The sequence below is a fragment of the Caretta caretta genome, chromosome 7 (genome assembly GCF_965140235.1).
Source record: "Caretta caretta isolate rCarCar2 chromosome 7, rCarCar1.hap1, whole genome shotgun sequence".
Lineage (NCBI taxonomy): Eukaryota > Metazoa > Chordata > Testudines > Cheloniidae > Caretta > Caretta caretta.
The window spans coordinates 105,792,568-105,813,178 of record NC_134212.1 but is presented as its reverse complement, the minus strand read 5'-3'; the positions used below and the strand labels follow the sequence as shown (position 1 = coordinate 105,813,178).

Below are 20,611 nucleotides of genomic sequence, written 5' to 3'. Positions count from 1 at the left end.
AGCTGTCTTGCATTGACCTAACTATGGAAGTGTCTACACTTAATTTCACTCCTGCTGACGTAACTGCCCTGCTATGCTGACTTAACTCCACCTCCATGAGCGGTGTACAGTCAAGGTCAATATAGTTAGGGCAACGCAGTGTCAGCGTAGACACTGCATTGCTTATGTTGATTGTTACTAGCTTTCAGGAGCTATCCCACAATGCCCGACACTGACAGTACAATTGATACAAGTGCTCCCGGTGAGGATGTGCACCGCTGACATCAGGAGCAAACTGCAGACATGCACAAGCAATGTGATTACTGTGGTGACTGTATGCCAACATATGTTAAGTCAACTTAATTTTGTAGCGTAGGCATGGCCTAAGTCTGAGCCAACTTTCTACCGAGCTGCTGTTCCAGAAATGAAACACTGTTGTGTTTTCACTAAGGGCTACTTTTCAAGGGAGTTTAAAGAAGAAAACAAATAAAATCTAAAAAGGGCACGTAACAATTTCCCTGTGCAGGATATAAAATCCCAGCAAAATAAAAAGATAAAACACGTTAGCATATGCTAATGCAAAAAGTATATGCTTTTAAACCAAACTAAGGAATACAATCATAAAAATGTACAACTTGAAAGGACCTAAACATGTCATTTGGTCCTGTCCCCTGCATTGAAGCAGGACAAAGTACTACCCTGACAGGTGTTTGTCTAACCCTTTTCTTAAAAACCTCCAACGATAGAGACTCCCCAGCCTTCCTAAGTAATTTATTCCTGTGCTGAACTACCCTTACATTTAGGAAGTTTTTCCTAATGTCTAACCTAAATCTCCGTTGCTGCAATTTAAGCCCATCGCTTCTTGTCCTGTCCTCAGTGGTTATAAAGAACAATTTATCACCCTCCTCTTTATAACAATTTTTACATACTTGAAGACTTATGTCCCCCCTCAGTCTTCTCTTCCATAGACTAAACAAACTCAGTTTCTCCCTCGTAGGTCACTTTTTTTCATAGATATTAAGGTCAGAAGGGACCATTATGATCATCTAGTCCGACCTCCTGCACAACGCAGGCCACAGAATCTCACCCACCCACTCCTGCAAAAAACCTCTCACCTATGTCTGAGCTATTGAAGTCCACAAATCATGGTTTAAAGACTTCAAGGAGCAAAGAATCCTCCAGCAAGTGACCCGTGCCCCATGCTACAGAGGAAGGCGAAAAACCTCCAGGGCCTCTTCCAATCTCCCCTGGAGGAAAATTCCTTCCCAAACCCAAATATGGCAATCAGCTAAACCCTGAGCATATGGGCAAGATTCACCAGCCAAATACCCAGGAAAGAATTTTCTGTAGTAACTCAGATCCCACCCCATATAAAATCCCATCACAGGCCATTGGGCCTATTTACCATTAATATTTAAAGATCAATTAATTGCCAAAATCATGTTATCCCATCATACCATCTCCTCCATAAACTTATTGAGTTTAAACTTGAAGCCAGATAGGTCTTTTGCCCCCACTGCTTCCCTTGGAAGGCTGTTCCAGAACTTTACTCCTCTGATGGTTAGAAACCTTCGTCTAATTTCAAGTCTAAACTTTCCAATGGACAGTTTATATCCATTTGTTCTTGTTTCCTCATTGGTACTGAGCTTAAATAATTCCTCTCCCTCTCCGGTATTTATCCCTCTGATATATTTATAGAGAGCAATCATATCTCCCTTCAACCTTCTTTTAGTTAGGCTAAACAAGCCAAGCTCCTTGAGTCTCCTTTCATAAGACAGGTTTTCCATTCCTCAGATCATCCTCGTAGCCCCTCTCTGTATCTGTTCCAATTTGAATTCATCCTTCTTAAATATGGGAGACCAGAACTGCACACAGTATTCCAGGTGAGGTCTCACCAGTGCCTTGTATAACGGGACTAAAACCTCCTTATTTCTACTGGAAATACCTCGCCTGATGCATCCCAAGACCGCATTAGCTTTTCTCACGGCCATATCACATTGGCAGCTCATAGTCATCCTCTGGTCAACCAATACTCCAAGGTCCTTCTCCTCCTCCGTTACTTCTAATTGATGCGTCCCCAGCTTATAACTAAAATTCTTGTTATTAATCCCTAAATGCATGACCGTACACTTCTCACTATTAAATTTCATCCTATTACTATTACTCCAGTTTACAAGGTCATCCAAATCTTCCTATATGATATCCCGGTCTCTCTCTAAATTGGCAATACCTCCCAGCTTTATATCATCCACAAACTTTATTAGCACACTCCCACTTTTTGTGCTGAGGTCAGTAATAAAAAGATTAAATAAGATTGGTCCCAAAACCGATCCCTGAGGAACTCCACCGGTAACCTCCCTCCAGCCTGACAGTAGGACCCGCTGTAGTCTCCCTGTTAACCAATTCCTTATCCACCTTTCAATTTTCATATTGATCCCCATCTTTTCCAATTTAACTAATAATTCCCCATGTGGAACAGTATCAAACGCCTTACTGAAATCTAGGTAAATTAGATCCACTGTGTTTTCTAGGCTTTTAATCATTTTTGTTGCTCTCTTCTAGGTTTTCTTCAATTTAGCTACATCTTTCCTGAAGTGTGGTGCTCAAAACTGGACACAATACACCAGCTGATGTCTTGTCAGTGCTGAGTATAGGGGGGAGAATTACTCCTCATGTCTTGCATGCAACACTCCTGCTAATACATCCCTGAATGATGTTCGCTTTTTTTTGCAACAGTTTAACATTGTTGATTCATATTTAGTTCGTGATCCATTATAACCCCCAGACCCATTTCTGCAGTCCTTCTTCCTAGGCAGTCATTTCCCATTTGGTATTTGTGCAGTTGATATTCCTTCCTAAGTGGAGTAGTTCGCATTTGTCCTTATTGAATTTCATCATTAAATTCAGACCATGTCTCCAGTTTGTCAAAACCATATTGCATACTAATCCTGTCCTCTAAAGCACTTACAACCCCTTCTAGCTTAATATCAATTACAAATGTTATGAGTGTACTCTCTATGCCATTATCCAAATCATTGGTGAAGAAAATGAATAGAACCAGACCCAGGACAGATCTCTGAGATCCCACTCAATATGGCCTTCCAGCTTGATTGTGAACAATTGATAACTATTCTCTGAATATGGTTTTCCAGTCAGTTGTGCACGCACCTTATAGTAGGTTCATCTTGGCTATACTTCTCTAGTTTGTTTATGAGAAGGTTATGTGAGACAGTACCAAAAGCCTTACTAAAGTCAAGATATAACACATCTACCGCTTCCCCCCGCATCCACAAGTCTTGTTACCCTGTCAAAGAAGGATATTAGGTTGGTTTTACATAATTTGTTCTTGACAAATTCATATTAACTGTTGCTTATTACCTTATTTTCTTCTAGGTGCTTGCAAACTGATTGTTTTATTTGCTCGATGATCTTTCTGGGTACTGAAATTAAGCTGACTAGTCTATAATTTCCTGGATTGTCCTTATTTCCCCTTTTTTAGATGCGTACTATATTTGCCCTTTTCCAGTTCTTTGGTATTTCTCCCCTCCTCCTCGGATATACTCCTCTATCATTTTATCAAAAGTTAATGGGGGACTTACTCATAATTTGAAGAAGGGACTACTCTTTGAAGAGCTATGCTTCCATTTCAGTAGCTGCACTTCTTTTGAAATGTTAGAATACATGTTTACTCACCAAATCGCTTTCTTGTCCACCAGTGTGGTTCTTTAATTGCTGAGAATCTAACGTCTGGGTGTAACCTGAGCCTGTCATAAAGATCAGTTGTTCCACATTTTGGCTGGCCTATTATGTAGAAATGAGGAAGACAGCGCAGCCGATAGTGCTTATCCTTATAATGATACAAGTGGTTCCAAAATACTTTTCTGAGGTAATCAAATATGGTCCGAAAACGCTTTGAATACAGTGCATATGAGTTTGTTGTGTAAGGATCTGTGGTAGTATTGCCTCTATATTCTTCATACCAACAAGGATTCTTGCTATTTGGAAGGAATTTATTAGGAATTACTGAAAACATCTGCAACATAAAGAACAGTAATTTCAGTCAAGGCAGCAGCAAAGTTTATAATCACACTTTCTTATTTAACATAATTAGTGAACACAATGCAACCACTATCATCATAATCTTTCTATTATTTATTTATTTATTTTGGCAATTGCACAGTAGAGATAAACCTCTCCTGCTGACCGAACTGGAGCCAGATCCTGCACAGCTGCATGAGGTGGAGAGAGGGTGCAGAGCTAGATGGAGAAAGGAGAATATTCATACACTCACTGGTTTTAAGGCCAGAAGAGACAACTATGATCATCTAGTTTGACTTCCTGCATAACATAAGCCATAGAATTTCACTCAGTAATTCCTACAGTGGAGGAATACTTCCTCCTGAATCCATAAGTGAATGTGATAAATCCCAGTAATTTACGGTCAAAGTACTGCACTTAATCAAGAGTCATACAATGCCTCTCACAGCTCCCCCGGAGAATATGCATCCCCGAACCACCCCAATGGCTGCTGGCACTTTTAGAGTCCAGCCCAATTCCTGTCGAAGACAATGGAAAGGCTCCCAGTGACATCAGTGGGGATTGGCTTAGGTCCTAAAGAAACAACTGAGTCCAGAAATATTTGAGAATAAAACTGAACAGATTTTCCATTGTATTGTATCACTTAATACCAGAAGTTTTGTTTTTGTTTTGTTTTGTTTTTTGGGGGGGGGGAGGGTCGCTGGGGGCGTTAATGAAGGAAAGATTGAGGACAAAATCAATGTAGTAAAAAACCGTCTTCTGCTGTTAGCTCTATCAGGTCTAACCAGAGGCACTGTATGATTCTTTCTTAAGTGCTGTACTTTGATGACAAATTGAGTGCTTCCAGCCTCCATTCAGCCAAATCCTGAAATCCTAACTCAAGTTTTACTCAGCCTTCACTCAGGGATAAATCCCATTTCTGATTTTACTGAAAGACTTCCCAATTTAGCCCATTGACTCCAATGGGAGCTGAGATGCTCGGCCTTCTCAGGATCAGGCCTTATCTTTATGCTGCGAGCTCAGCTAAACTCTGTGGAGCCTGCTGGACTCTGCAGTGCTACTTAATTTATGGAATCCTTAAAATAAGCTTGCAAAGAATAATCATTAGGAACACTGATTTAGCCAAAGATAAAATACTCAGATCAAATTAACTTCCAGTTTTTAATTCTGAAATACAAGATTTGCATGAGTGATTGGAATACCAATTACTAGATTTCTGGGAAGGTACACTAGCATTCAGTTATTAAGGGAGGCTGTTTTTTATTTTATCAGTTAAATGTTTTGGCACATCTGACTAACTCCTCTGAATTATTTTGAATAAAACGACAAGGAATAAGTTCAATGTAATTATACTACTCTTGCAAGATTGTCAGACTTCTTGTCTCAGATGTTCAGATCATTTATATAATCCATCTCTTTTGCCTGTGGCTCAAATACAAATAATACATACATACATACATGCATACATGCATACATGCATACACACACACACACACAGAGAGAGAAATGTGCATGGAATAACAGCAAATTATTGACTAAGGTGAAGATGCAAATTTACTAGACTTGTGTGCGGTCATCCCTGCTTTATGGTTCAGTAACGTGGACTACACATGCTAGGCACATAGGGAAATTGAATAGTTTCCACATGAGATGCCTGCACAAGGTCCCAAAAATAAAGTGTGAGGACAAAATACCAAACACAGAGGTGCTGGAGCATGCAGACTGACACACTTAGAAACCACTATCCAGAAGAAGAGGTTGCAAATGCTTGGTCATGTCAGGAGAATGGGAGAAGACTGTATCCTCAAGAATATTTTGTACGCTGAGATTCGAGCCAGCTCTAGAAAGTGGGGTCACCCTTTATGTGTTACAACGATGTGTGCAAAAATGACATGAAGTTGTTCAGCATCAATGTAGAAAGCTGGGAGGAGCGCACAGAATCCCAGTGCAGAATGTCTGGCACTGGATACAGCTCAACATGAAGCAGCTTTGATCTAGAGGATGGAAGCAAAGCAAGAAAGAAGAAAGCAGCGTGCTGTAATCTTGGACTACAACTCAGACAACACATGAAACTGTGAAATTTGTAACAAGCTGTGTTGCTCTCGTTTTGGGCTTGTCAGCCATAAGCGGATTCATCAGGCACTTGATTAGACCACTTATGCATATACCATGGTCCAGTGATTTGACAGTTGCATATTATAAATATACAGATGTATCTATTTATCTATCTGTAGAGACAAGTCTGCAGCAGTTGGTGTTCCAGATCCTCAGCTGGCATAAACTGGCATATCGACTTCAATTGAGCTATACTGTTTTACCTCATCTGAGGATCCAGCCCAGAATACTTGAAACAAACAAACAAAAAAAACATACATCAGTTTCAGGGGGAGTTTAGTTTATACTTACATGCAGTTCTTGTTTCTTCAGGTCTTCTAAATCTGGATGTTGTCTGTTTATAAACTCAATCTTTGAAGTAATAGTGTCAATAATTAATTTAATGCTTGGATAATCCTTTACATATGAAATATTAATTTTAGAAGGCTGGTAATGGTCTTTCATTTCACTAAGGCTTTCATTGTCCATTAAGTTTGGATTGCCAGTAAAAGCTCCATAATGGAATGGCGAAGGTATTAGCAATAGGCCATGTTTGGCTCCAGTCAGTATGTATGATGCCATCACTAAAGTCATTATTATCAACCCAAATATCAAGCTGCATAGCTTCCCTTTCCTCAAGCAAAAAAATCCATTCCAGCTTTCATTATGATCAGTCCTTACTTCCAAAACTGCAAGCAAGTTCATCTGCTTACTATCCACATACAAAGGAATTATATTTTCTTGTTTGCACACAGGACACTTCTGGTTATTATGATTAGACCCACGGCATCTGAAACAGTGTTTGTGCAAGTCATTTGGTAATAACTGTATGCAACAATTAATGCAATGCCTCATATTAGTACCGTTAAACTGCTTATTAATGAGCTATGAATAGCCAGAAAATATTTCTGATGCATACAAATTATTTTCTGAAAACTTGAAATAATTTAATTCCTTGCATTATTATGATGTAGTAATTCAAAAAGCCAGGTTCAAACCAAAACACCTAAAATATGCTGAAATTAATACACTGCCTCAGTCACAAATGAAAAAAATACAAATAAAGGTACTGTGGACATGTTTCATAAAGATTTGGCTCCTTAAGGGAAATCTAGTAAAATAAAAAGCAACCACAAGTCTTGCTCAAGTTTTTCCCATTGAACAAAATGAGATGGAAGAAACTTCACTATATAGTGTGAAAGTACACAAAAAATAAAAAGACCTCATTGTCCTCTGATGTATTTAGGAGTAAGCAATATATGTAGCCCAGACAGAAGGTGCCTTGGAAAGTCCCATATGCTCTCAAAAAAGGTAGGTTCCAAAATGGAGTGCTGCTTCTGAAAGTTTCATCTACATAAAGGTAGCTTCAAAGATCTGTGTTGCATAACCTAAAATAAAACAAAACAAAAATATATATGGATATATGCCAATGGATAAGCCATTACATTAATCAGCTGCAATACAAGTACGATCTATAACTTGCAAACAAATTCTTAGTTAATTTAGCAACCTTAATTGAAATGTATCTTCTACTTAAAGACAAAAAAAAGTATAGTTACAAAACTTAAACACACTGAAAATTTGGAAACTCAGCTAAAAGTTTCCAATAAACTATCACTCTCTTTAACCCGTAATTAGACTCAGATTGAGAGCCCTTTGCTCACTCTCTTGATCTGTTACTCGTGTTCAAGTTGCACCACTGTCTTCAATAATTGCTCACCACTGTAACTAAACAGTTTATAATCTGGCCCTTTCTTTGGAGACCTCTTCAATTGAATACATGAAGGCCCTTAGGCATCACAAACTAAAGTGTTAGGGCACCTAAAGTACCTAGAAAATCATAGGAACAACACTGATCCACAAACCTAGGCTCCCTATACGATGAATGGGAAGAGACAGGTGCCTTAGAATATGATTCACAAAAGAGAGCATGGTAGACGGCTCCTTACCTAAACCAGCCAATGGGAGATGCTGATGTGCTAAGGCCCACCCCTTTCTCAGAGATAAGCACCTAAATCCAGGCTGCAGGGAGGTGCCTACCTCTAATAGCTATCCACGAATGGGAACCCCTCTCCTAGCTTAGGTGCCTATATCATTTCTTGTAGGAACCAGTTAGGTGCCTGACTCACTCCATGTGAAACAGCCAGAGCCACAGACAGTAGGGGTTTTTCATAGAGTCATAGATTCCAAGGCCAGAAGGGACCACTGTGGTCATCAACGCTAACCTCTTGTATAACACACGCCATAGAATTTCCCCCAAAATAATTCCTACAGCATATCATTTAGAAAAACGTTCAATCTTGATTTACAAGATGTCAGTGACAGAGAATCCACATGACTCTTGGTAAATTGTTCCAATGGTTATTCTCACTGGTAAAAAAGTATGCCTTATTTCCAGTCTGAATTTGGCTAGCTTCAACTTTCCACCATTGGATCATACTATACCTTTCTCTACCAGAATGAAGAGCCCCTTATCAAATATTTGTTTCCCAGGTAGGAACCTATAAGGTTAATCCAATTACACCTTAACCTTCTCTTTTATCCATCCATATTTATCCATCAATTGCCCAAAAGTCCTACAATGATTAACTGCAAATTCCTTTATGTATGATATGTATCCTCTGCATTTTCATTTCTCATGACATGAAGATTTCCCATTAACTCTAAATATAAAACCACTGTATAATGGTAAATATTTTGAATCAAAGATGAAAACTCCCAATACATTTATCATCCAAATACAACTGTGTAAGTCTATATGTCCCTTCATATAATATTGGCACTCCATTCACCTGAGGCTCTCCAAATGTTAATGAACAATGAAGCTTTACAACATCCCTCTGAGGTAGGAAAGTATTATATCCATTTTAGAGATGGGTAAACAAAAGCTTATTTATTTGGTAAAATAAACAGACTGAGTTCCTTGAGTTTAACAGTATACGGCAAATTTTCTAACCCTTTTTATCTTCCTGTGGTTTTCCTTTGAACCCTGTCCAATTTATCAACGTCCTTTTCGAATTGTAAACACCAGACCTGGAACAGTATTCCAGCGGGATTTACATCAGGGCCATCATGTCAGTGGTGATGACCTAATAACTTTTAGCCCAGTGGTTAGAGCACTCACCTGGGAAGTGGGAACCCCAGGTTCAATTCCCCCTTGCCTGGCAGAGGGGAGAAAAGATTTGAACATGGGTCTCCCACCTCTCAGCAGAAGGCTCTGGTGTCTGAGACTCCAGGATATTCTCATGGGGCTTCCCTCAGTCTGTCCTTTTGAATCTGCTTGACTGTACAATAATACTTAAACAGTCACTGGGCGAGACACACACACACAAATAAAATGACTCTGTAGCCCAGTGGTTAGGGCAGGGGTGGCCAACCTGAGCTTGAGAAGGAGCCAGAATTTACCAATGTGCATTGCCAAAGAGCTACAGTAACATATCAACAGCCCCCCGTCAGCTTCCCCCCCCCAGCACCGCTGATCAGCACCTAACCCGCCATCCCTGCGCCTCCCGCCTGCTGCGATCAGCAGTTTTGTGGTATACAGGAGGCTCGGGGAGGGGGAGGAGGAGGAGCAATGGCATGGCAGACTCAGGGGAAGGGGCAGGGACCTTTGGGGAAGGAGAAAGAGCTGCATGTGGCTCCAGAGCCACAGGTTGGCCACCCCTGGGGTAGGGCATCTACCTGGGGGGCAGGAAACCCTGGGTCAAGTCCCTCTGTTCCAATCACTCTTCATTTATCCACTGTGGAACAGCTTCAAGAGGACCATAATGAGGGACTTAGGCACCCAAAAAACAGAACTTATTTGCCTAAATCTGGGTTTAGGCACTAAGTAGCATCTGGATTCCACCCCTTCTGCTCAGTGTTCAAGAGTCTAATATGTGAATACCCAACCCTCTTCCTGTTCATGGAAACTGCCTCTATTATATTCCCAGATCAGAGACAGCATCAAACAAAAAGCAAACACAAACAATTTGCACAAGCCCCTTTGCTGCTCAATCCTTTCACAGGGCACCCACTGCAACCAGAGCTGTCGCCTTTGACCTCCTCAGCAGACTGTCAATCCTTAAAGGAACAGAGCAGAGGTAAATCTAACCCTGATATTCCCTTTTGAGTGCTACAAATCCATTTAACCAGAGGGGAGGGGTAATAGAAGCAGTGGCTCAAAAGGTTGGAAAGTGGTGTTTCTGACAGTTTCTTTCAACACTGCAGGGCCTTTTAAAGACAGAGTGGAGTGTCCAGTTGAGTGAAGGTTGTGGATGTGCTGGCAGTCAAGAGCAAGAACTCAAGATAGGAGCTCTGGTAGTTGGACTGGGTAGCTCTGGGATGTTGTGGGGGGCTACAGATGACCCATGATGTACAGAAAAGTCATTGAGAAACTTACCATTAGCAGTCAGTTTACATTTTGGAAAGGCAGTTTTGCAATGAAATGGTTAGGAATGTTGTGTTTCTTCAATAAAAATATATATTAGCAGTGTCATTTGAGAGCTAAGGCCCCAGCAAAAGCACTTAAGCATGTGCATATCTTTAAGTATGGGAGTAGTCCCACTGAAGTCATAGTAGACGGAGTTCCTTTGATCAGGGTAAAGGCTGGATACAGTATCTCATGCAAAGACTTCCAAGCACTGAAGTCTTCAATGGCACTACTCACAAGCTTAAGTTTACAGGTGCTTAAGTGTTTATTTAGATTGGGGCCTAAATCATTGCCATTTAAATACTTCACCACACAGGTGCTCATGTAAAATCAGAGAGCAAAGTCATTAATAACTTCTTTATTTAAAAGCAGTTTTGTTTGAAATTACCCTACTACAGGAAGAATTCAGAGCAGAGAAATCAGAAGTGATAAATCCAAGCATTAGCTTCCCAAAAAGAGTTACATTCTTTTAACTAAGGCCAGAAACTTATTTTTTTAGTATCTTAACTCAGAATCAGATATGCTGATTTGCTTCAAAGCTTTTATTTTATTTATTCATTTAGTTATTATCTTCTTTTAAGTTTCCACATATTCAGGAAAAAAAAATAATTTGATTTGTTTTGTTTTCGACAAAGCTAGGAGGGCAGGGTGTCCAACACAGAGCTTTTGGGGTAACAAACAAAATATACTAGCCTCTGGTATATTTAACATCTAATAATCCTTTGGTTTGGGCAAAGTAAGCCAGAAAAGCTTTTAAAATAATTTTGGGGAAAAAAACAACAACACTACAGTGAATGTAAAGTGAGAGGGATAGCAAAATGATGAAGGAAGCCAAGGAGGAAAACAGCTGGGATGCATTGTTATTAATGGGTAATATTTAATTTTGTTTTTAATATACCAGTAAACAGTGTAAACGTCTCTGTTGAGGGGGATCTTATTGAAGTCTCTCCCTTTCTCACAGTCTTCAGAAAAAAAAAGATAATAAGAATCAAATACCCATAAGTTAGAACTTGGTACAAAGCCTACTGAAGACATTGGCAAGACTCCCATTGATTTCATTGGGCTTTGGGTCAGGACACTATGCAGTGGAGATGTGGACACTGAAAGAGTTACCACTCTGTAGCATGAAACAATACCAAAATTACAGTTCTGATTAAATGTATTTTGACATACAGCATGAAGCCAATTACGGCTTCACCACTCCTTAAAGAGCTGAAGATTAAAAGCTACTTAAATACTCAGTCTCCCTGCTAAGTGATACCATGACAAGAATGTGCACAACCTGAGTATATACAGTACTCCAAAGTAATCCAATGCTGGGCAAGAACAAAGATGCCTACTTCCAGAGGGTGAATATGCTTGGTCTGACCTAAGTGTTCTATGAAGCTGAATACAAAGTAACAATTGAAGACCTAATACCTCTTTACAAATCTCTGCTTTTGAAGTATTTCTCCCTTGAGCCACTGTCACCATTGTCAGACAGGGGAATAACGTGACTCACTTAAATAAAAAAATTGCACACTTAAGTAGGCAAAATGTGATTGATGAAGGAGAAATAGTTGAATCTGTGACAGTGCTTAAAAAGCATATTTCCTATACAGGAGTCTCAAAAAGAATTACACATCAAGAGCCAAATGGCCTAAATAGGGAGCAGTGAGGTCCATCCTGTCCCATAGCGAGCTTTGGGGGAAGGGGTTGTCCTCATTTAGGAGGGTACAACCTGCTCCCCCACATGTGGCTGGCTTGGCCCACATGCTTTTAGAGAGTGAGGTAGGCACATGATCCTTTCTCCTTGCTTACCATCAGGTTCTGTAGGCTTCCAAGAGCACATCAAGGGCGTTCTCATTTTTTTTTCCTCCACTTTCCCTGTGCCATCCACACAATGGCCTGCCACAAACTGAGCTTCAACAAGGTTGCCATTTAGAGCAGTGATTTAACTGGATTTTACAAAACATCAATTGTCCCCGATAGCTAGTCCCTGAACTCAGAAAGGGATAACAGCCTCTGTTCTCCTCCAAAGTTCCATAACTGTGTTTTCTCTAGTCCTCTGTCTCACAAGACTAGAAAGAACAGTACAGTATTAACAGATTACATTTACCACCTAAGCAAAGAGAGTAGCTTGGGAAACTGCAGTTCTCAATACACACACACACAAAATAATTCAGCTAAGCAAGTTAGATAAGGAGGAAGGGGCATATGAGATGGAAGTATTGAATGCCTTATGGTCCCGAAATACAAGCCAAAACATCGTTATCTTGGTCCCTGTTTTCTATTTCCTTCTTCTTCGCACACATGAAAGGAGATGGCATTTACTCCGCATTGCTCTAGCACTTTCTAAGCCACATTGCATCGCCAATCATCATGCACCCTTCATACATAGTTTTTATTTCAAAATCAGACAGTTATGTTCCAAAATAGGAGCTGCAAGGAGAAAATGGAAACTAGAGGCTGAACCACAACGGTGGGTTGTGTTGGAGATGAGATAACTTCCACAGAAATAAAAAAGCATTCTATTTTCTAGTCTCTGCGAGGGCAGCCTCAATATTAACGTGAGCAACAGAAGGATCATTAGCAAACCATTTATAAAAAATTGTCATTGAGAAACCCTGCAGGTTAGATAATTGAAAGTCCCTTGCGTGCAAGATCAATAAAGGGCATCCAGTTTCCCCATAATAATCATAGGAAATTATTGCAGATAAAAGCTGAGATAGCAGAGAAGAGAGAGCGTGAAGAGTTCAAGAGAACATTAACTTTAATCCGGCGGGGGGAGAGAGAGAGAGAGACACACTAGGTAATTAAATGATGGTTTTAATGCAATTAATCTATGGCCTTGACTAAGACAGAGAACCTTCTGCCAGCTTTTATGGTATCCCTAAAGGCTCAATACCATCTTCTGACTATTAAATGAAAATACATTTTTCAAGGAGCCTTAATCAAAATATGAAATAAAATAGATGTTTGGTTATTCATATTTAAGAAAAAATGATTCAATAATATCAGCGTGGCATAGAAAATGTACTAAGGAATCGCTGTAATAAAAAGCAACATGTCATCTGCAAATAGGTCCAATTTACAAACAATGTCCCCAATACAGACATGCCTTGGTGAGCTCTGACTTCAACCACTGTGATGGTCTCCCTGCTTCCCAGCTTGCCACGGTCCATCAATCCAAAACGCTGTTGCTATGATCATCTTGCTTGCCTGCTGCTGCTATCACTACCCTTCTCCTAACCCTTTATTAGTTTCTTTTACTACCAAGATCTCATCCTCATTTTAAAGGCCCCGTACAACTTTTTCTGCTTGACTTCCAAACATCTTTGTTCTCTCTTCTTCCTTCATTCTATCCCAGATTCCAGCCTAATTCATCCTTTTGTTTCCTTTTCTCACTATTGCCTTCCTCCATGCTAACCATTATGACTAGTTTCAGAGTAACAGCCGTGTTAGTCTGTATTCGCAAAAAGAAAAGGAGTACTTGTGGCACCTTAGAGACTAACCAATTTATTTGAGCATAAGCTTTCGTGAGCTACAGCTCACTTCATCGAAAGCTTATGCTCAAATAAATTGGTTAGTCTCTAAGGTGCCACAAGTACTCCTTTTCTCATTATGACTAGGAATCAGTTCCTCTGCTGACACATCAAGGAACCACCACTTCTTTCAAATCCCACCATAATACAATTTTCCCACAAAGCTTATTACTGTTAATCCACCAAGGAAAGAAGGGTCAGAAAAAAATTGCTATATTTTAAATCTATATAAATATATATGTACACACATTTATAAAGTGCACATTTTGCACTACTTTAAGATAAACCTACCTTCTGATCATCTAATGTATTATTTCTTATTACTGATGTGTCATAACGTACGAGTCCTGGCACTTAAAAATAACAGGTCCCTACCTTGAGGGATATGAAATCTAACTAAAATATTCCACAGCAAGGAATGACAATACACAAAGGGTGGAGAAAAGGGTGAGAGAGGACATGGGTGAAAGAGCCTGAGATATACTTGCTTTCAAGTATGTTTCTTGAAAAATCTATTTTTGTTTCTGATTTTAGAAACCTGTATATATTTATCTTAAACAATACATATTGAAACTCAAAGCAGTGTCCAGAATAAAGTCTAAGGTGAAGGTCAGTGATGAATCTAAGTTCTGAAGAGGGTTATGTCAACACTGCAATGAAAGACCCATGGCAGTGAGTCTCAGAGACTGGGTCAACTAACTTGGACTTGTGGGGTTCCACCTGCGGGGCTAAAAACAGCAGTGAAGATGTTTGGGCTCAGGCTAGAGCACAGGCTCTGAAATGCAGTGAGGGAGGTGGGTCTCAGAGCCTAGCATCCAGCCCGAGACTGAACATCTAGACTGCTGTTTTTAGCTCTGCAGCCGCAGGCCCAAATCAATTGATCTGGACTATAAGACTCGCTTCCACCTGTTTTTTATTGCAGTATAGACATACATGATGCTGCATGTTACACAGGGTTAGGAGGTGGTGTTTCAGGCATAGGAGCAACATACGAAAACAATAATTAACAGGCGCTTTAAAACCCCAAATCCCATAATATAAGAACTAGGGGCCACCAAATGAAATTAATGGGCAGCAGGTTTAAAACAAATAAAAGGAGGAGTTCTTCACACAGCACACAGTCAACTTCTGGAACTCCTTGCCTGAGGAGGTTGTGAAGGCTAGGACTATAACAGGGTTTAAAAGAGAACTAGATAAATTCATGGAGGTTAAGTCCATTAATGGCTATTAGCCAGGATGGGCAAAGAATGGTGTCCCTAGCCTCTGTTTGTCAGAGGGTGGAGACGGATGGCAGGAGAGAGATCACTTCATCATTACCTGTTAGGTTCACTCCCTCTGGGGCACCTGGCATTGGCCATTGTCAGCAGACAGGATACTGGGCTGGATGGACCTTTGGTCTGACCCAGTATGGCCGTTCTTATGTACAAAACCAATAATGAACAGGGGCTTTAAAACCCCAAACTCAGAATGATATTACAGATGAAAACATGCACCTTGGGATGAATAAATGATCACAATAATACTAAATTGTGACTGAAGGGACAGCAGTGGTGTCCTGGGGGGGGGGGGGGCGGGGGGGGGGGGGGATAGGCTTGATCTCATCTAACTAGAATGATTAACTTATCTAGGTGTAGTCTGCACTTGGATGGTTGACTAGAGAATGAAAAAGTGGAGTTATTATAGGGTCTTCTGCTCTGGTCATTAAATGTAATAAACTAATACTGCTACTAATGATACAACTACTTTACTATTTATAAGCATCATTGTCTTCTATTGTAGCAATAGCTATTTTTGCTGTTTAAAAAAATCCCTTAATCAGGGTGCAGAGCAACTACTACAGAACAGAAGTAATCTCTCTCATATTACATATAAATAACCCAAATTCATAGCAACATTGGCACTGCAGCAATCCAGGCAAGCACCAATTGCAGCCATATAACAATAGCCAGGAAGATAGTAACTAATGCAGGATCTGAAGTGAGATGTGATTAAATACTTTTATAAGCTCCCCAAAGGAATTCTACAACTTCCAAATATGTCTCCCAGTTAACAGCAGTTGTGTATGGGTAGCTCCTGCATCCAATCTAAGTAAGCAGGTGAGAGGTCCAACTGGCCCAATACCCACAGGCTGGAAGAGAGGTATATGTTTTTCCAAAAATTCCAGAATTAAAATGGCCAGAGAACAAAATACAAGGCAGGTTGGCCTGCTGCTCTTAATACCTTTGGAATTTGCTGTGATTCATTAGTGATGCCTTGCAGAGATCCAGTAAAATCTCCTCAAGATCTCGTTTGAAAAAAGAAACATAGGGATAAGAAAACTTAGGGTATTCATTCGCATTAAAACAAACATTTATACAAGATCATGAATTTAAATGCTACTTCGAAAATATATATCCTACAACCCCTTATGCAAGTGTTTAACGTTACTGACATGAGTGGCTTCACTGACCAACAGAATTCTTCAGGTAAATAAAGTTAAACACATACAGAAGCATTTGAGAGATCAGATCCTTAGTGAAAGACATGTTTCCTGCCCAAAGGAACTTACAGTCTCAATCAAACAAATCAAAGATAAGACAAAGCATAACCATTTATGGAAGACACCATGAGGAGATATGATTAAAGGGGAAAAAAAAAAGAGGAAAAAGCATTCCTGGAAGAAATTAGAGTTTTAATCCCTGTTCCAAACAGTGGTGTGGGTATGATTGTGATGGAAGGCTGAATGACTAGAAAGACCAAATCAGAGACTCAGCAGTATCATAGTATTATATATGATATATATACAAAATATACAAAATCAAGAAGTGTACTTTTGTAAACGCATAACAAAAATCCACAAAACAAAGAAATATCCAAAAGAAAAACGGAAAGCCTTGACAGAAGCAGATTACAAAAAAAAAAATCAAAGCAAGAGATGACCAAGGCACAGAGAGTTTTATCAGCAGAGAAAAGAGAGAAGGAGAGAGACGGTCCAAGGATTACACTAGGATTGTGACCCCAGGCTACGGGAAGGATAGTGGAGTAATCAACAGTTATAGAGAAGGGAGGCAAAGGGGAGGGTTCGGGACAAAAGAAGTTCAATTTTGGCAAGACTAAGTTTCAGATAGTGATGGGGCATCTGAGAGAAGATGTCGGAGAGTGAGTTTAGGAGATGCGAGACTGGGCAGAAGAGGAGAAGTCAAGGGTAAGCAAGGCAGATTTGGGAATCTTTAGTGATAGAATACAGGAGATTGAAGCAGATGGGGTCCCCAAGCATGAATGGAGAGAAAGAGAAGAGGAGGGACCCCGAGGGACACTAAAACATAAGAAGAAAAGGAGTACATGCGGCACCTTAGAGACTAACCAATTTATTTGAGCATAAGCTTTCATGAGCTACAGCTCACTTCATCGGATGCATACTGTGGAAAGTGTAGAATATCTTTTTATATACACAAAGCATGGAGAGGGAGGAAGAAGAGCCACCAAAGGATACACTGATGGAGTGATCAAAACTGGGATACAAATAACTATGTGGCATACAGCATGTCTCTTCCCTATACAATATCCATACTAGAGTTAACTCCTCTGATTTCAGGAATCCTATATGTTAATGCAGTGTCAGGTGAATAGCTCTAATCTAGTCCCAGAACACTCTTCTTTAGCTCTTTTCCTTATATTCTCAGAAAGACCCCATGTCGTGCATTGCCTAAAGAGAAAGTTAATCAGATGTTATTTTCCAGTCCTTTGTTAAGAGATTTAGAGACTTGTCTTTTGATGCCATTAACTGAACAGATTTATCTGAGCCACCATTATCTGACCACTAAAGTCCTATATGAGAGGTATTTGACTGATATTAATTCTCATTCTTTTTTAAAAAGAGCTGTCAAAACTATACTATCCAATGCAGGGTTTGTGGGTCTTAGAGAAAGTACAGAAGGCTTCCAAATCCTATGGAATTAATGTCCCTATGTTAATAAAATGGACTAGAATTTATTGAACTCTTTTCAGGTGGAGAAACTTTTTACGCAACTCGGATATAAATATTATGAACTGGAGGAGAAATAGTGCTAACTGCCTCTTTGATGGCTGAGGAAAATGCTTTAATAGGAAGTTGAAATATGCCCCCCAAAAAAACTATGCTAATACCACTGTAAGGTTGAGATTTAATCAAACAAGTAATGAAATTGAGAGTTGAAGGAGGTTCCGTCAGCAACCATAACTGCCAATCTGTGCATATGCATTACAAAAGGGCTTTTTATTACATGATCAATTTGAAGATCCACCACTGGGCAACATAAAAGACTACTCAGCAAACAGAATAAAAATAAACTGATTTTTTTGTAACTGTTAGATGCCTTTTATATTATTACACATTTGTCATGTTCATGTAATGAAATACCCATCTGTAGTGCACACATAAAAGGGTGGAGGTAATTCCTAAATATAATTATCTCCTCTTTCCTTGCCAAACAAGGATCTCAAATTTAATTAAGTTCATACCACAGTCTTTCACTACCCCATACAGGAAAAAAGTAGTCAAAACAAATGTTACAACTAATCTAGCAGCTCCATGTTATACAATAAGCCTTGGACTGTTTTCCTGATGCGACTTCCTTATGTTTTCCTGCTACATATGGATGCCTTCCTTCAATATGTATCTTATATTCTGAGATCTAACATTTAGCACTTCCAGTACACAGCCCTGATCACAGATATACTTTCAGCTTTTACGTTTGCTATATTTCAGGAATGAAAGTAGGATATGACTTGAAGAAGGATGTGAATTTTAACCAGAAGACAGACCATGAAACATTTGAGTTAGAAATAAACAATTTTGTGTATTTTTTTGTTTTTAAGTTCCCAGTTCTAAAACTTCAGCCAGAATATTACTTGATTTACATAAGGAGCAATTTATTTGGCTATTCTTGAATAACAGCATGTAATTTCCCGCTGTTGAAATGAATGGTACATTATTGATGGCCATCCCCATACAGCGTTTGACAATTGTATATAAACGTATACCAGTCTTAACCTAGTTCACCAGCCTTTGAGATTCAGTATCAAACTTTTGCAGTCCCCTTGGCCAGCAAGCGGTCCTCTTCATAAAATAAAGGAGGAGCTGAGACTCCAGACTGTAGGAAGCATGGATTGGGTATAAGGAATGATGCAGAGGAGCAGAAAGGGGAAAAAAAGAACTAACTATTTTAAAGACACAACCCAATCTCACAGAAGTCTACGGGAATTGCTCCACTGATTTTGGTGGAAGGATCATGCTCCTGAAAACATCTGTTGGTAATGGGACAGTTTTCTCCAATTTCCCTTTCTACACTGCTTTCGCTGGCCTGTCATCCGGGGATGAATTGGGCAGAACAGGCAGCAGATACCAGAGAGACAAATGTGACAGGTAGTACTTATCTAAGGCAAGAAGCTAACAATGTATGGCAGATCTGCTGTGCCTAAGAACTTTGAGAGGAACAAAGTAATGATCCTGGAACATCAACCAGCTTCTGCTCCAGAGCTATTTAATGCAACAAAAACTGGCCAAATCAGCAACATAAAACAAGTGAAATCATCTATAATTCCCATTTTTTTGTATTTTGGTATCTAGAAAGAAGATATTACAAGTTTCTATTTTTAAAAATTAAAAATCACAATAGCTCAAAGAATTCCCCCCCCCCATTTTTCTCCTCTTCCATAAATGTAAAAGAAGCAGACTACAATAAATATATGGCTAATACAAATTGCTTTCATATGCTAATAACTAAATCACTCATCTATATAATGGCAGGAGATAAAACAGATGGAGTAGTTCCCATTTTTCAAAACATGATAATATATTTCTTTTATTTTTCAGTTCACTGGTCTTAATATTTGATGTGTTATCTTTCATATAATTCTGTAAAATACAGATGTAACTGAAACTTATAAGACTTGCATTAGTCTTCTTTCCTGAACCCCACATTGTATACTGACTTCATTATTCTTAAGTAATTTCAACCTCCCTTAGTATCACATGAAAGCAGCATGCTTTTAACCTATTTTAAACATATTTAAAACATACCAAATTTATAGTTGGCCAAATCATCAACTGGCATAAATTAGGATCGCTCTTTTGATGTCAATGGAGCTACCTCTCTTGACACCTCAGTGTCAGTCTAAATGACGATCTGGCCCCAAGACCTTTTAATAAGAATCTCTTTTTGTGCATTTTAGGGCCATACACTCACCTGCCATGGAGAAGAGAACACACAAATATAAAATAAGTTAAAATCTAAATATGAAAGATAGAATTGAAGATGTCACATAGCACTCCACTTACAAACACCATGTAGCAGATCTTGTTTAAAATCCAGCCCCAACTCTGTGGCCAGAGATCCCATCAGCAGTGGAAACAATCTGGTGCTGCTGTGTAAGGGAGTGGCCTGGATTTGGATTGAGAATATACAGGGAGTGGGCAACCCAACTGCAGTGGGTTCCTGCTACAGAGTTAGGGGCTTCACAGGACTACTCCAGCCACAGAACTTAAGTAGTCTCCATGGAATGGTTGAGAACGGGCTCTGTGGACTTGGGAAAATGATGCCTTGTC

General features: G+C 39.5%; 1 protein-coding gene across 5 annotated transcripts in view; it reads right to left on the bottom strand.

Moving 5' to 3' along the window:
- Positions 1–20,611, bottom strand: part of CHST15 (carbohydrate sulfotransferase 15) — a 97,685-nt gene that overhangs the window by 30,009 nt on the left and 47,065 nt on the right. For all 5 annotated transcript variants that reach the window (XM_048858268.2, XM_048858267.2, XM_048858269.2 and 2 more), the window contains exons 2-3: positions 6,424–7,499; positions 3,673–4,012 (exon numbers count right to left, since the gene is read on the bottom strand). In XM_048858268.2, coding sequence (XP_048714225.1) covers positions 3,673–4,012; positions 6,424–6,966 — 883 coding nt within the window. In that variant the 5' untranslated portion in view covers positions 6,967–7,499. The remainder of the gene's footprint in view (positions 1–3,672; positions 4,013–6,423; positions 7,500–20,611) is intronic.